The 13,669-nt window shown below is 56.4% G+C and overlaps 1 protein-coding gene across 1 annotated transcript in view; it reads left to right on the top strand.

Moving 5' to 3' along the window:
• ACTN4 (actinin alpha 4) overlaps positions 1-13,669 on the top strand; it is a 72,949-nt gene that overhangs the window by 53,715 nt on the left and 5,565 nt on the right. Inside the window, exons 9-16 of the mRNA XM_055310534.1 lie at positions 4,099-4,191; positions 5,795-6,025; positions 6,619-6,766; positions 10,164-10,314; positions 12,703-12,811; positions 13,024-13,164; positions 13,239-13,421; positions 13,534-13,668. Coding sequence (XP_055166509.1) covers positions 4,099-4,191; positions 5,795-6,025; positions 6,619-6,766; positions 10,164-10,314; positions 12,703-12,811; positions 13,024-13,164; positions 13,239-13,421; positions 13,534-13,668 — 1,191 coding nt within the window. The remainder of the gene's footprint in view (positions 1-4,098; positions 4,192-5,794; positions 6,026-6,618; positions 6,767-10,163; positions 10,315-12,702; positions 12,812-13,023; positions 13,165-13,238; positions 13,422-13,533; position 13,669) is intronic.

The following is a 13,669-nucleotide window of genomic DNA, read 5'->3' as shown; positions in this document are numbered from 1 at the left end:
GAGTGCCTGATATGTAACAGATTCTGTTCCAGGCACTGAGGACATGGTAGTGACTGTGTCAGGCGGGATCCCTGGTGTCACGGAGCTTATATTCTGGTAGGCAAGACAGGGGGCAGGCATGTCCACAGATAAAGTCCTTTCATGTGCTGATGAGCACAGTAGAGAACATGGAGCAGGATGGCTATTTCAGCTGGGGGCCACAGCGGAAGGCTTCTGAAAGGTGCTTGGGATTTATGGGCAGGAGCTACCGGATGAAGATCAGCAGGAAAAGCATCTCAGGCCGAGGGTAGAGCAAATGCAAAGGTTCTGAGGCAGAAATGAGCTGGGCTAATTCAAGGAATAGCTGAGAGGAGAAAAATGAGGTTGGAGATGGTAACAGGGCCAAGATGTTAGAATCACAGTAGCCCGGGATCAGGAGTTTTATTCTAAGGGCCCCAGGAGACCACTTGGCAATCTATTCTGGGGTGGTAGGTGGTTACATAAGACATGATCTCACTGATGTTTGCAGAAAGATTGGTTAGCCTTTGACCCCTCTGGCCCTAAACAAGTCTTCCTTTCTAAAGCCAGTAGCTCGTGTCACAAAGCCAGCTCTGGTTAGGAAAGGAATCCTCCTATTTGGACTTCCCTCTCGCCCTCTACAAAACCTTAATGAAACATGCCCACACCGCCGGAGCCGGGGTTTGGCTTCCAGTCCAGAGCAAGCGCTATTCCTCCCGCATGAGCCTAGGGTCCGGCCCCGGCCGCCCTCCCTGCAGCTTTCACTCTCTCCTGCCTCTCTTTCTCTCTCTCTCTCTCTCTCTCCGCGCAGATATTGTAGGCACTCTGAGGCCAGATGAGAAAGCCATCATGACTTACGTGTCCTGCTTCTACCACGCTTTCTCGGGGGCTCAAAAGGTGAGCTGGGGCGGGAGCACCCCTCGCTGCTGTGGCTGGAGACTCGCCCTTGCTGTCCCCCTTATGTCCCCACCACCCATTTGTGGTTGGAGCCCTGGCCAGAGGACAGGCCCAGTCAGGAAGGGTTCTCGTGACCGTGGGCCCCCAGTGCCACCACTGAGCCAGTGCTGATCCGGTGCTGACACGCCATGTATATTCTCTATGGACACAGCCCACCCTGTGGGGTGGTGGCATCCCAGTGTCTCAGGGTGGTTGAGTCCCACCAGAGCCTCAGTTTGCACCCGTGCTCCTGACCCCTTGGTCACCCTACCCTTCTTTTATGTAGTCCACACTGGCCACTTTCCTGCTGCCCTGGCTGTGCTCTTTCACAGGGGAGCATTGACCATTTTGGCTCTCTTCACAGCTCCTTCCCCCTCCCAAATACCCGGGGAAAGGCTTGGCATTTGCAGGTTAAATCCTCTCTTGGTCCATCTGCCAACCCAGCCTGTCAGGCTCCAGTCTCCAGCAGGGCTGCTGACACGGGCAGAGCAGTTGGAAGTGTCTGTTCCTAATAGCAGCTGTCCTCTTCCACAAGAAGGTGCCCGGCTGCCCCTGGGGAGAGAGGCCTGGGCACCTTTGTCCCCTTCATCTGCCTTCCAATCTCTGGTCTTGGGCAGCAGCAGTGTACTCCCAGTGACTTGATATTTCTGTCACCAATTAAAACTGGGCAGGGCGGAGGAGGAGAAACTAGCTCTCACTAATTGAGCACTTACTACATGCTAGGCAGTCCTCCAGCGACTCTGCCCGTACAGTTTCTAGGCGAGTTCTGTGCACACCCCAGGGCGGGTGGGTACTGTTACCTTCATTTAACAAAGGAAGAAGCCAGAGTTCAGGGAGGTAAGGAGCCATTCCTGCAGTCACAGGACAGGGACTATACCATCTATCTTGTCCAGACCACCTTCTCCAGGACCCCAGGCCCAGCGGGGGCCTTCTGTGGGCGGTCTGCTTTGGTACCTCTTAGCAATATGACCTCGAATGACTCCCTTCCCCTCACCTTCCCCATCTGTAAGACAGGGATCGTCCCATTCCCTGTCTTAAGATTGTCCTGAGGATGAAATGACCTCAGGTTGGTAAAGGGTTTAGTTTAGAATAGCGCCCAGCCCCATGAGTACTCCGTCCTTGAGCTAGTGGTCAGCAGCCTGTGGGGCTTGCCCCTGTCTACCATCATCCCTCTAGCCCCGTGGCCACAGAGTGAGTTTCGTGGCCTCTCACTATCTATCTGGTGTGTGTGGTTGGAGCTTATGTTTGGAGTGTTCTGCTGGGGGGCACGGGCAAGGGGAGCGAGGGTGGGCAGTGCTGGGATTCCTGGACTCACACCCAACCTGACTAACAGCACGTTTGCCGTGGAACTCACCACTCTGCAGGCACAGGCCAGCCTCATTGCCTACCACTTCACCAAACTGCCCTCCTGGGCTGAGCACTGGACTCTGCTGTGGTGGGGGCTGGGAGGCCTTGAGGGATTTGTGGGAGCGGATACTGGCAGGAAAGCTCAGGCCAGAGCATTCGGGGGTTTTGGAGGCAGCTGGGCCCCTCTTGTGAGAGAGGAAGTAAAGGCCAGGCTGTTGGGAGCCAGCGGTTCACCAAGGGACGTGCAGCACTTGGGCTTCTCCAGCTGTGGGTGCGGCTTCCCCCAGCCTGTGTTTACTTCTCAAGACAGCCATGCGATGCTTCTATTATTGCTGCTTTTTGTCCTCAGAGACTCAATCCTGTCTCTTAGAAGAGTGCTCTCTGGCATTTGTTTTGTTTTATGAGCACAAGGCGAACTCCAGACCTAGCATGAAGCATGCCCATTCTCTCCTGAGAGTTTATTTCTGGTCACTAAGCATTTGCTCCTTATTCCTTTGTTCACTCATTCATCAGTGCTGAGTACCTAAAACATCCCCAGCCCTGAGCTGGGTGCCAGGAATTCAGTGGTGAAGCAGAGCACCGGTGATTAGCAGCTCGCACCTTCATGGGTCTCCCCAGCAGGGTGGATTTGAGCGCTGGGGTGCCCCTTATCTCTCTGAAGTCAGGGCTCAGGGACTGACCTCCACGATGCCCTCACAAAGCTGTGACCTTAGTTCTGTTTCCTGCACTTACTGGGGCTGGGTATTCATCGGCCGAGGCCCTCCTGAACCTCATCTTTGAGGAACACTGCCTGGGGCCATTGATGTGTGTCCTGCAGCATGATGCACAATGTGTGCATGTGTGTGCACGTGTGTACGCACCTGATCTCGGCTGGCCCCCACTCACCTCCCCGTCCATCCCAGAAGCAGCGTGTTGATGGGAGAGGCTGGGCGTCAGTGCCCTCAGCCAGCGGGTCTGGAGCCATCCCCAAGCCTCTCTGTTTTCCTTCCCCACCGCTCTGTAGACCCTCCTCACTATTTCTGTTCCTGTTCTGTTGCCGTTTCAACTTCTCCTCTTGGACTCTTTCTGTGCTTCCTGAAAGGTACCTAGTCTCTTCTCTCCCCGTGTGGTACCCCCCTCGCTCTCCTTCTTCTCCACTCCTTGAATTTCCACCCCCACAGCAGGACAAGGCAGCACATAGTCCTGTAGTTCTGAGCAGAGACTGGTCACAGTCTTCACTGCTCCTGCTCTCCAAAGCCCTGGCTCCCTTCTGCCCCCTGGATTGTGACTTCTGCCCAATGAGCCATCAATACCCACCTCCGAGGGGAGGATTAGGAAGGGGACACGTGTACTTTGCCTATGCACAGACTTCTTGGGGGCACCAGCACCTCCTCTGCCACAGCTCCCTGGTGCTGGCCTCTCTGCAGTAGACCTTCCCACCCAGGGGGAGACTCCTTAAGGGCTTGGCCTAGCTGAGGACCCCACCTAGCGTCACTACTCAGCCTTCCTCTCTGTGGACCTGTTAATCTATTTTTGTCATAGTGTGAGGGGCTCCCTGGCCCCCTTCAGCCCCTCCAGGGTCTGGGCCAAGGGATCCAAGGGGCCCAACTATCTGGGGGGCGGGGGGTGTGCCTTAGCCGTAAGCTCTGGGGACATCAGCAGAACCCATCAGGACACAGCTACTCAGGGTGCCATCTTGCTGGAGCTGTGCTTCTCTCCTTCTTCCTTGGGGAGTGCTGTGTGGGCTATGGATGAGCCAGCTCACAGGGGATGAACCTGGCAGGAGGGAGGGTCACTAGCTCCCAGGCAACCCTGACTGTGGTGCTTCCCCTGCCCCAGGCCGAGACCGCTGCAAACCGGATCTGCAAGGTGCTGGCTGTCAACCAGGAGAATGAACACCTCATGGAAGATTATGAGAGGCTGGCCAGTGACGTAAGTCTGCTACTCACTCCACTGCCGGGTGGCCCCACCAGAGCAGGAGAATTGGGTTGCCTCTTGTTACCCTTGACCAAAGGTCATGTGACACTTGCAGAGGGTTGAGCAGGTATGGCAGTGACACTTTTCTAGATAAGGGCGTAAGGTTCCAGACTGGACTGTGGCCAAGCCAGTATGTGACCTTTCAAGCGAGTCTCACAAGGCTAAGGGGTCAGGGCGGTGTGTCACCATGTTCCCTGGCTCCTGCAGTCCTGAGCTTGGGTTCCTGCAGAGGTACTCAAGGACAGAGTTTGCTGAACACCCCACCACCTCAGAAGTACTGGGGGAGGTCTTAAAAAGCTTCCCATGCCCTCACTATGCAATGATCAATTCTGTAGGATGGAGTAAGACTCCGGAGCTGATAGGGTGACAGGACTGTGGTTTGTCATAGTGGGCCATGTGCCAGCACTTCTAGAATAGGTCTGTTGTCTCCATAGCAGCCCCAGAAGGAGGGAACTCGTGTTACCCCTTTCCTGAGGGGGGAAAGTAGGACCCAGAGGGTCAGGGACCAGGCACGCAGCTAACAGTAGAGGAAAGAGCTGGGTTCAAACCCAGGCAGCTCCACTCCAGAGCCTGAACCTAGAAACTTAGTTGGGAATGTAGGTTGTTGAGTACCTCTCTTCTGGATTCTGAAGCTCCTCGAGGGCAGTGGTTTGACTGTTCTTTGAAACTGGTGGAAAAAGCTAGCCGGGCACCTATTTGGCTGTCGGTAGGGCAGCGGACTCTTGATCTTGGGATTATGAGTTCAAGTCCTATTTTGGGGCAGAGATTACTTAAAATGTTTTAAAAATTAAAAGAAAAAGCTACCATCTGTTAACCACCGTTCTAGCACCATGGAAAAGTTAAGATTCTATCTTGGAATCCCATTGCTTCCTAAGAAAGGGCAGCTGGCACCATGCATCAAGATGTAAAGACCTAGATACCCCTCTCCTTGGTTTTCTCATTTTGTCAGAGCTTGACATTTGGGAACCACTTCTTCAAGCATATCTATACTGGGCAAGAACTGATTTTCCTCTCCTAGGATTGTTCTGGAATGTCTAGTTTGTTTGCTTGTTTGTACCTTGGCCTCACTGTATGAGTGGCTCATAAAAATACGTGTCACTTTTATCCCCCCAATTTTACTGTTGAATTTTTTACGTCCTAGGCCCTTGCAGTGTATGCTGGTCACCTTCAAGTGAGCCCAGCGTGCTGTGGGCCCTGCCCTGGAGGCGCTTATAGCCCCTGAACAAGAAGCAGTGAGATGTCTCTCTCAGTGCTGAGTTCAGCAAGCATGGCAGCAGTGCGCCCGTGTGGTGGGAGGGACACTTGAATGAGGCCACTTTGCTTAGATCTGTGGAAAAGGAAGCCCAAGAGCAAACACATGAATAAGAAGTGACCAGAGAATAGCGCACTGGTTCAGAGGGGGCACACACAGCCATAGAATCCAAGCGGGAATCCTGGAGAAGTCACGCTGGGGACCAGGGGTGATCCCCAAGGCGAGGCCCTTGAAAACCCACATCCCTGGTGCCTGTGAATGGGGCCAGACCCCTCCAGCACTCTGAGACGTCTCATGGGCCCACAGCTCCTGGAGTGGATCCGGCGCACCATCCCGTGGCTGGAGGACCGCGTGCCGCAGAAGACCATCCAGGAGATGCAGCAGAAGCTGGAGGACTTCCGGGACTACCGGCGCGTCCATAAGCCGCCCAAGGTGCAGGAGAAGTGCCAGCTGGAGATCAACTTCAACACGCTGCAGACCAAGCTGCGTCTCAGCAACCGGCCCGCCTTCATGCCCTCCGAGGGCAAGATGGTCTCGGTGAGTGCCTGCGGCTGGCCGGCCCGGACCCAGGGGGTGTGGCCCAATGCCCCAGCCAGCTACAGAGGGGGAGCTCCACGCCACTGCCAGGCTTACTGTTTGGCCAGTGTAGGCTTTCTTAACTGGAAGGCATAGCTTCTGGGGTGCAAGGGTGTGGTAGGGGGTTGCTTGACTCTTTACCACGTTCCTCCTCCCCTCATCACTTCCTGGAATTTTATACTCATCCCCAAACCACACCTTATTTTGTGTGGCATTGTTTGAATTTGGACCCCAGTTGGCCATGATTCCAGGATGGCCACGTGCTCAAGGTCCTTTTTCAGAAGAGGGATGGTATTCACTGCACAGTCACCTGGCTCCCATAGCGCCGGCCATGGCATTCCTTCATTGTCACTTACTCATTTAATGCAAAAAATGAATTGTACCCAGCATGTGCAGAGGCCCTGTCTAGGCATGTGGATATAGCAAAGCAGAGGCTAGATGTGACCCAGCCCATCTCTGCTGCCTGCCTTGCCATCAGCATCCCTTAGGAAAGTGTTGCCCTGCAGGGTGCCCCAGCTCCCCTTTGTGAGCCCTGATCTCTCGTGTCCCCACAGGACATCAACAACGGCTGGCAGCACCTGGAGCAGGCCGAGAAGGGCTATGAGGAGTGGCTGCTGAATGAGATCCGCAGGCTGGAGCGGCTCGACCACCTGGCAGAGAAGTTCCGGCAGAAGGCCTCCATCCACGAGGCCTGGACCGACGGTACAGTCCTCTAGCTCCCTCAGCATTCCTGTCTCTCACACACGCACACATGTGTGCACACAGCCCCTTCTGTGTCGTTGGATCTGTTTGTCAGGCTCCCTTTCCTGCTGCTTGGGGATGTGGCTGTCAGAAATGCTGCTTTGAGCTCACCCAGCCCCAGGGAGAAGGAACGCTTCAGCGTTCAACTAGCAGAGTTGCCTAGTCTGCTCTGGTCTCAGAGAGTGTTTACAGGTGGGCCCCTTCTAGGTGGTCGGAGGCTGTCATCCCGGAACACTGGCCAACCTTGTCCCGGCTCCATCGAGAAGGGAACCCTTGTCCCTCCACTCTGCCTTCCCTGAGGATGGTGCCGCTGCCAGGCTAAGGGGGAGAGGGGGACTTTCTGCCTGCCTCCCTGCGCCTGCACACTTTGTGACCATGGACTTCACACAGAAGAGCCCGTGTGCCTGAGCACAGTCCTTATGGGCAAGGCCAGGGAGCTGCCTCCTGGTTTGGCTGCCTGGCCTGCAGCTGGTGAACACTGACCCGCAACACCCACCCAGGAGCTCTTTCTCCCCTTCCGAGGCCCAGGCCCCCTGAAGAATGGCTTCTCCCAAAAGGGTGGCCAGCGGTGCCTGTTTCTCAGAAGCTCTGCAGCTGCCTGTTCCCTTGGCTCTAGATGTGGAATTCCATCATGTCCCTGGCCCTTGGTCAGGACCCACACAGTGGCTGAGATTCCAAGTCCCAGGGGTTTGAAAGCCTTTAGAATTCGGCCAGTGCCTGGGAAAGCCACGAGCCAGGACGCCTGTCCTCCCACTGCTGGCCACCTCCTTCCCGGGTGTATCCTGCTGTCCCCACTCTGCCTGGCTGGTCACACTCTTTATGTGGCTTAGTGTGATGTCCTCCCACCCCACAGTCTCCCATGAGGTCCTCATTGTGCCTCTGAGAGCTCCTCTAGCTGTTGGGCAGGCAGCCCCAGCACAGGCCAGAGGCTGAGATCTACCTAGATGCCCCCGTACAGACCCTGCCCCAGCCCTGCCGGCCCATGAACACACAAGCCTGCAAGATCTGCAGAGCCAGGGCCCATGTCCCACACACCCCTGGCTGCAGTTCAGCCAATGCCCTTGTCACATTGTGCAGGCTACTGTTTTCTGGCAGCAGCTGCCAGCCCCAGAGTGATACCCTAATCCATCTGCTGGGGAAAACATGTGGACCAGGTAATGAAGAGTTGGCTCAAGAGTCCACTGGGCCCAGGGGTGGGGGCCACTCTCCATCTTGCAGCAGCCTGTGGATGCCAGAGGGAGGGGGGGTGCCCTTTAGTGCATTTGTTCATTTATTTTTTCATTCAGCTCTTCCTGAGCCCAGTACTTTCCCAGGGGGGGCGAGGCCCCTGCCACAACCCTGGCTTTTCTCTTGTCAGAGGGTCCTGGGGCGTGTAAGTGGGTTTTATAGCATCCGTGCTCCATTCCTGGACTCCGCTTTCATCATCCATGTCCTGCTTCTCCACTGTCCTTCCATGGGCTCTGGGCACCATCCCCATGCACTTCCTTTCTCGGGCCTCATGGCCCATGTGATCAGCTCTTCAGCCCCCACCTGGAGCTGTAGGAGGTCCTGGCAGGATGGTGTCCTGAGGCTGAGGGGTGTGGATATGATGGCCCACCAGAGTTCCTCTCCTGGGAATGACTAGAGTTGGACTTCACCCAAAAGGCGTTTAGGAGAGGCTGATTCAGTCTATAGCCAGGGCCCAACTGGTTCAGAGGCCTCCACACGCCCCTGCCCCACCCCTGCCTCCCTGCAGGCACTTTGGCATCTGACCTTGCCCCCCACGTCAGCCTGGAGCCCCCAGGCAGGCTTGCCCACTCTCGTTCCCAAGACCTAAAGCTTCTGTCCTCTGAACCACCTAGTTCTGCAATGCAGGAGGACAGACTGACTCTTGGCCTCCTTTACACTCCTAGGATCCTACGCTAGCAGCCTCCTTTCTCTGGAGGGGTGGCCCCAGAGCCTGGGTTGAGCTACTATCATTCTGTGCCTCCTTCACCATCCCCCACAGCCTGAGGGGCAAGGGTCCGTGTGGAGGCTGTGCAGAGGGTTTTGGATCGTCTGGGTTAAAAAATAAAAAATGAGCCTCTGTATCCCTACTGTGGCTGCCCCTTGGCCTAAATCCACAGAATCCATGGCCACGGGCCAGTCCTCCTGACTCTCCCCATTGCACCCCTTGCCAGCTCCCTTACTGAAACTCTGCTGAGGCAGAGAAGCAGTAACCTACTATTTCTGGTTCCCACCCTTGGGAGAAAGCAATTTGGTGAAGGGAATTGCAAGCTTGCCTTTGTGGTTAAGCCTCCTGCCCCAGGGCTGGGGCGGCAGGGCCAGTGGAGTCACTCTCTGCCGCCTCCTGCCCACCAGTGCCAGCCCCATCCTCAGCACGGCTCAGATGCGGATGGTACCAGCTCCATGCCTGCCCTTCTCAAACACCACCTTACTGAGACTTGAGACTGGGCACTGGTGTAGGCCCCATTTTACAGATGAGGGAACAGGTGGGGAAAGGCTGTGTGCCATCGCACCACTCGGAGTTGCTACGCCAGGCAGGCAGCTGTTGGTCATGGGCTCCGATGCCAAGCTGAGCAGTAGGTCTCTGAGCTGCCACTCCAGGGGTAGCCCCCAAGGGAGCTTACCTGAAGCAGAGCAGCTTTGGGTGCCAGGGTTCCCAGCTACCTTCACAGACTGGCCTTTTCTCGTCCCGTTCTCTGCAACACCACTGCATACTTCCAGGGCCTACTTGAGCTTCTGTCCTGGGGTATATAATTAGCCAGGCTCCAGGACTAATAATAGTGTTCCTCTCTCCCTTCAAAGGGCCTGACAATGGGCCCCACCTCACTGTGTGTAGAAGGCCCGTAGGGTGGCAGAGGACACAGAGGTTTGTAATAGGGCCCCACCCCGAGGGAACCTGGCCCCCATGTGCCAGGAGGCAGCCACAAGGGGTTGGGCCCATGGAGAGCTCTGACCAGAACACTCCCCCTTGCCCCCACACCACTGGGGCATGGACTGCAACCCCAATGGGGTTGGTCAGCTTGTCCAAATGCTGACCCTCCACAGATGGGTGTCTACCTTTCCAGCAGTGGTGGCACAGTTTAGTTCCTACAGCCTACTGATAAAGAGCCCCAAGTTAACACACAGGTTGAATTGGGGTATCTGTCTCAGACCCCCCAGCCCTACAATGTCTCCCAGCTCCATCCAGGTGAGAGTTGGGTTTAGAGATCCTTTGAAAAGGCAAGGAAAACAGTTCTGGGGGTTTCTAGTCTTCACAGCACCGTCCTCGTGAGGCAGGATGTGGAGTCTGTACCCCGTTTTCTGGGGCTGGACAGCCCTCTGAACTCCCACGGCCCTGTTGTCTAAACACCTCCTGCCCTCTGCCTGCCCCTAGGGAAGGAAGCCATGCTGAAGCAGCGGGACTATGAGACGGCCACCCTGTCGGATATTAAAGCCCTCATTCGCAAGCACGAGGCCTTTGAGAGCGACCTGGCCGCCCACCAGGACCGCGTGGAGCAAATCGCGGCAATTGCTCAGGAGCTCAAGTATGTGTGGTCTCGCGGTGCCCCTGCCCAGTGGGAGGGCAGCATCCCAAGGCGCAGCCTGCTTCACAGCCTAAGTGGGGGGTGTCCCGCCCCTCACCCCCATCTCCTTTCAGGGACCAGGGAGGGGCCTTATGGAATGATGCCTTTTGCCCTCTTGGTCTTAACCCCTAAATGAGAAACAGCAGAATCTATATTCTTAGGCCAAAGAGAGGTCTCTGATGCCCTAAGCTGTCGGGGTCTCTGGGCTCTACCTTTTGCCTGCCACACCAAGGAGAGCCCCCCTAGCCCCCGCTGCTCCCACCCGCCCCTTCCTGGGGGAATTGGGCCGCACAGAAAGCCCATTGTTCTGCCCAGCCCCTTCCCTTGCTCGCTCAGAATACATTTATTGTACGAGCTTCCAGGCAGCCGGGTTCTTGGCTCCCCCTTCCCCACCCCAGTCAGATAAACTTGTGCACACAATTAGTACACTGAACCTCCAGAGCCAGTGAATGGGGCCTTATTCTACCAGCATAGCGGCCAGCAGCAGGGAGGGCCGAGGGAGTGGGAGGCTTAGGCCATTACTTCATGGAAAATCCACAGGCCTTGGAGGGGCGGCAAGGCTCCCAAAATAGCTGTCTGCTCAAAAATAGGATGCTTGGCTGGAGCTGCCCTTTCCACAGACACCCCCCCCCCCCCGCCCGTCATCCCTAAAATTCTGCTTATTTCTATGAGGCTGGGGCCCAGCTGCAGTGCCTGGTGGAGCCCCATGCCAGGCAGGACCAGTTTCTTCCCTGACTCACCCCCTCTGCACCGCCCAGTTGCTTTGGAGGTTGCCCCGTTCTTTCAGCCAGAGGCAGAAGTGCTCAACTGCTCGCCCACGGGGCCTTCACGGTAGTGGGAAGACAATGTCCCTATTGGTCACTATTAAGGGCCTCCCTTGGGGTCTTGCAGCCTCTTGTAGGGTTGAGCCTCTGTGCCCGGCCTGCCCAGGTGAAGGAGAGGTCACACATGCAGATGTCCATAGGGGCCATGGGAGGTGGGGTGTGGGCATGTTCCGCCATGGACTGGTGAGCCCCTGGAGGCAGACAGGAAGCCGGCTGGGGTAAGTGCTCGGCCAGCCTACCTCCCAGGCACAGAGAACAGATGTGTGGCACCCACTCTCCAGAGTGAGGCAGCAGGCGACTGCTGAGGTAGTTTTTCTGGACAACAGCCCTGGAGGAGAAAAGGGCTGTTTGGGGGTGCTGTCTGTTGCCCCAAGGATGAGTCAGAGGGCCAAGTGCTGGCCAGAGTGAGCCTGAATAGACAGACCAGCTGAGCGTTGGTGAAGAGCACCAGAGCTCAAAAACCCAGAGCGCCCTGTGTTCCACACACTCCTTTAATGGCCCAGCAACCCCATGTTATGGAAGGGGAGCTGAGGCACGGAGAGGCCGAGAGGCTTGCTCAAGGTGACACTGCTGGGGCATAGTTGAGATGGGAACAGAGCTCAGGCTGCCTGGCCCCTCTCTGGAGCACAGCCTTGTGCCTTCTCCCAGTCCTTGCATGTCCCTGTGTCCCACCTGCCTGGTGGAATCAGAGGTGGTCCCTGGCCCCCACGTCCCGTTCCTTCCAGACTCGTTTGCTGCTCCCCATCCCTTACACCAGGCCCCCAAGATTTTGCCTGTACATCGACTCCCTGGGAACCTCCTTCTGAGGATATCCAGAGTCTAGAACCCAGTAGGAATAAATCTTGGAACAGATGGGAAGAAAGTAGGGGCAGGAGGCATGCTGGTGGCAGAGGGGCCAGGAACTGTTATGTCACCCACTTCTTTCTTAGATGTATTATTAATTGCTAAGAATGACGTTGCAGGCTTGTTACTCAGTTTTTTAGTGTTCATTAAAATAAATCCCTTTAATTTGTGTTGCTACATTTACCTGCTGAGTACCAAGGACTGCTGTCAGCACTTCACGTGCACTCAGTAAGTGCATCTCCACAGGGACCCCATGCCCATTTCACAGATGAGAAAACTGAGCTCGAGCTCTCCGGAATAGGGAATTCATGCCCATGGGATCACACAAGTACAAAATTAGAGCCTGGATTCAGACCTAGGGAACTTGTCCCAGGAGTCCATTCTTTAACCAGTATGCTCTGCTAGACTTCTGAGTGACAAAATCAGTCCCAATACAGGTGTGGTTGAGGGCCACCCTCTAGGGGCCCCTGCGTTAGTGTGTCATGACAGCAAGTCTAAAGTAAGTGAGCAGGAGCCTCCCCCCACACCTTCCCCGCTTTGTCCCCCCTCCCCTCTACATTCCTCCTGTCTGGGGTGGAGGGGAGGCACTGAGGGGGGTAATGGAGAACGGATGACCTTGAATGTTGCCCCTTGAATGTTGCCTGCTGCCTGCCGGGTCTCACCGCCATGTGCCCACCCACAGTGAGCTGGACTACTATGACTCCCACAATGTCAACACCCGGTGCCAGAAGATCTGTGACCAGTGGGATGCTCTCGGCTCCCTGACCCACAGTCGCAGGGAAGCCTTGGAGGTGAGGGACGACATCACCCATGGAGCTCTGTGCCCCTGTGGCTCTCAGGGCTGCTGGGGTTGTGTGGATGATGCCCAGACTCCCAAGCTTCTCTTGACCCACCCCGAGGGGACGCTTTCTGAGCCCTTGGTGCCCTGGACCAAGGGCAGGCCAGCCACCTGCTCACTGACCACCATCCCTTCTCTGTCCTTGTCCCTGCCGACACACACCAGAAAACGGAGAAGCAGCTAGAGACCATCGACCAGCTACACTTGGAATATGCCAAGCGGGCAGCCCCCTTCAACAACTGGATGGAGAGTGCCATGGAGGATCTCCAGGACATGTTCATCGTCCACACCATCGAGGAGATTGAGGTCTGCTCCCACCCGCTTTTCTCTTGGGACCTCTGTGAGACTGGGCTGCCCCTTCACTCCTCTTCTTCTTCCAGGGCCTGATTTCAGCCCACGACCAGTTCAAGTCGACACTGCCAGATGCCGACAGGGAGCGGGAGGCCATCCTGGCCATCCACAAGGAGGCCCAGAGGATCGCCGAGAGCAACCACATCAAACTGTCGGGCAGTAACCCCTACACCACCGTCACCCCGCAGATCATCAACTCTAAGTGGGAGAAGGTGGGTGAGCTTGTTGCTGGGGCTGGGCTGGGGCTGGGCCGGGGCTGGCCAGGTGAGAAGCTGCCACCCCGACCACTGTTGCTTGCTCCTCCCTCCCCACACTGTCCCCCAGGTGCAGCAGCTGGTGCCCAAGCGGGACCACGCCCTCCTGGAGGAACAGAGCAAGCAGCAGTCCAATGAGCACCTCCGCCGCCAGTTTGCCAGCCAGGCCAACATCGTGGGGCCCTGGATCCAGACTAAGATGGAGG

This window comes from Nyctereutes procyonoides, unplaced genomic scaffold (assembly GCF_905146905.1).
Source record: "Nyctereutes procyonoides isolate TBG_1078 unplaced genomic scaffold, NYPRO_anot_genome, whole genome shotgun sequence".
NCBI classification, from domain to species: domain Eukaryota; kingdom Metazoa; phylum Chordata; class Mammalia; order Carnivora; family Canidae; genus Nyctereutes; species Nyctereutes procyonoides.
This window is presented reverse-complemented; position numbering and strand designations above follow the sequence as displayed.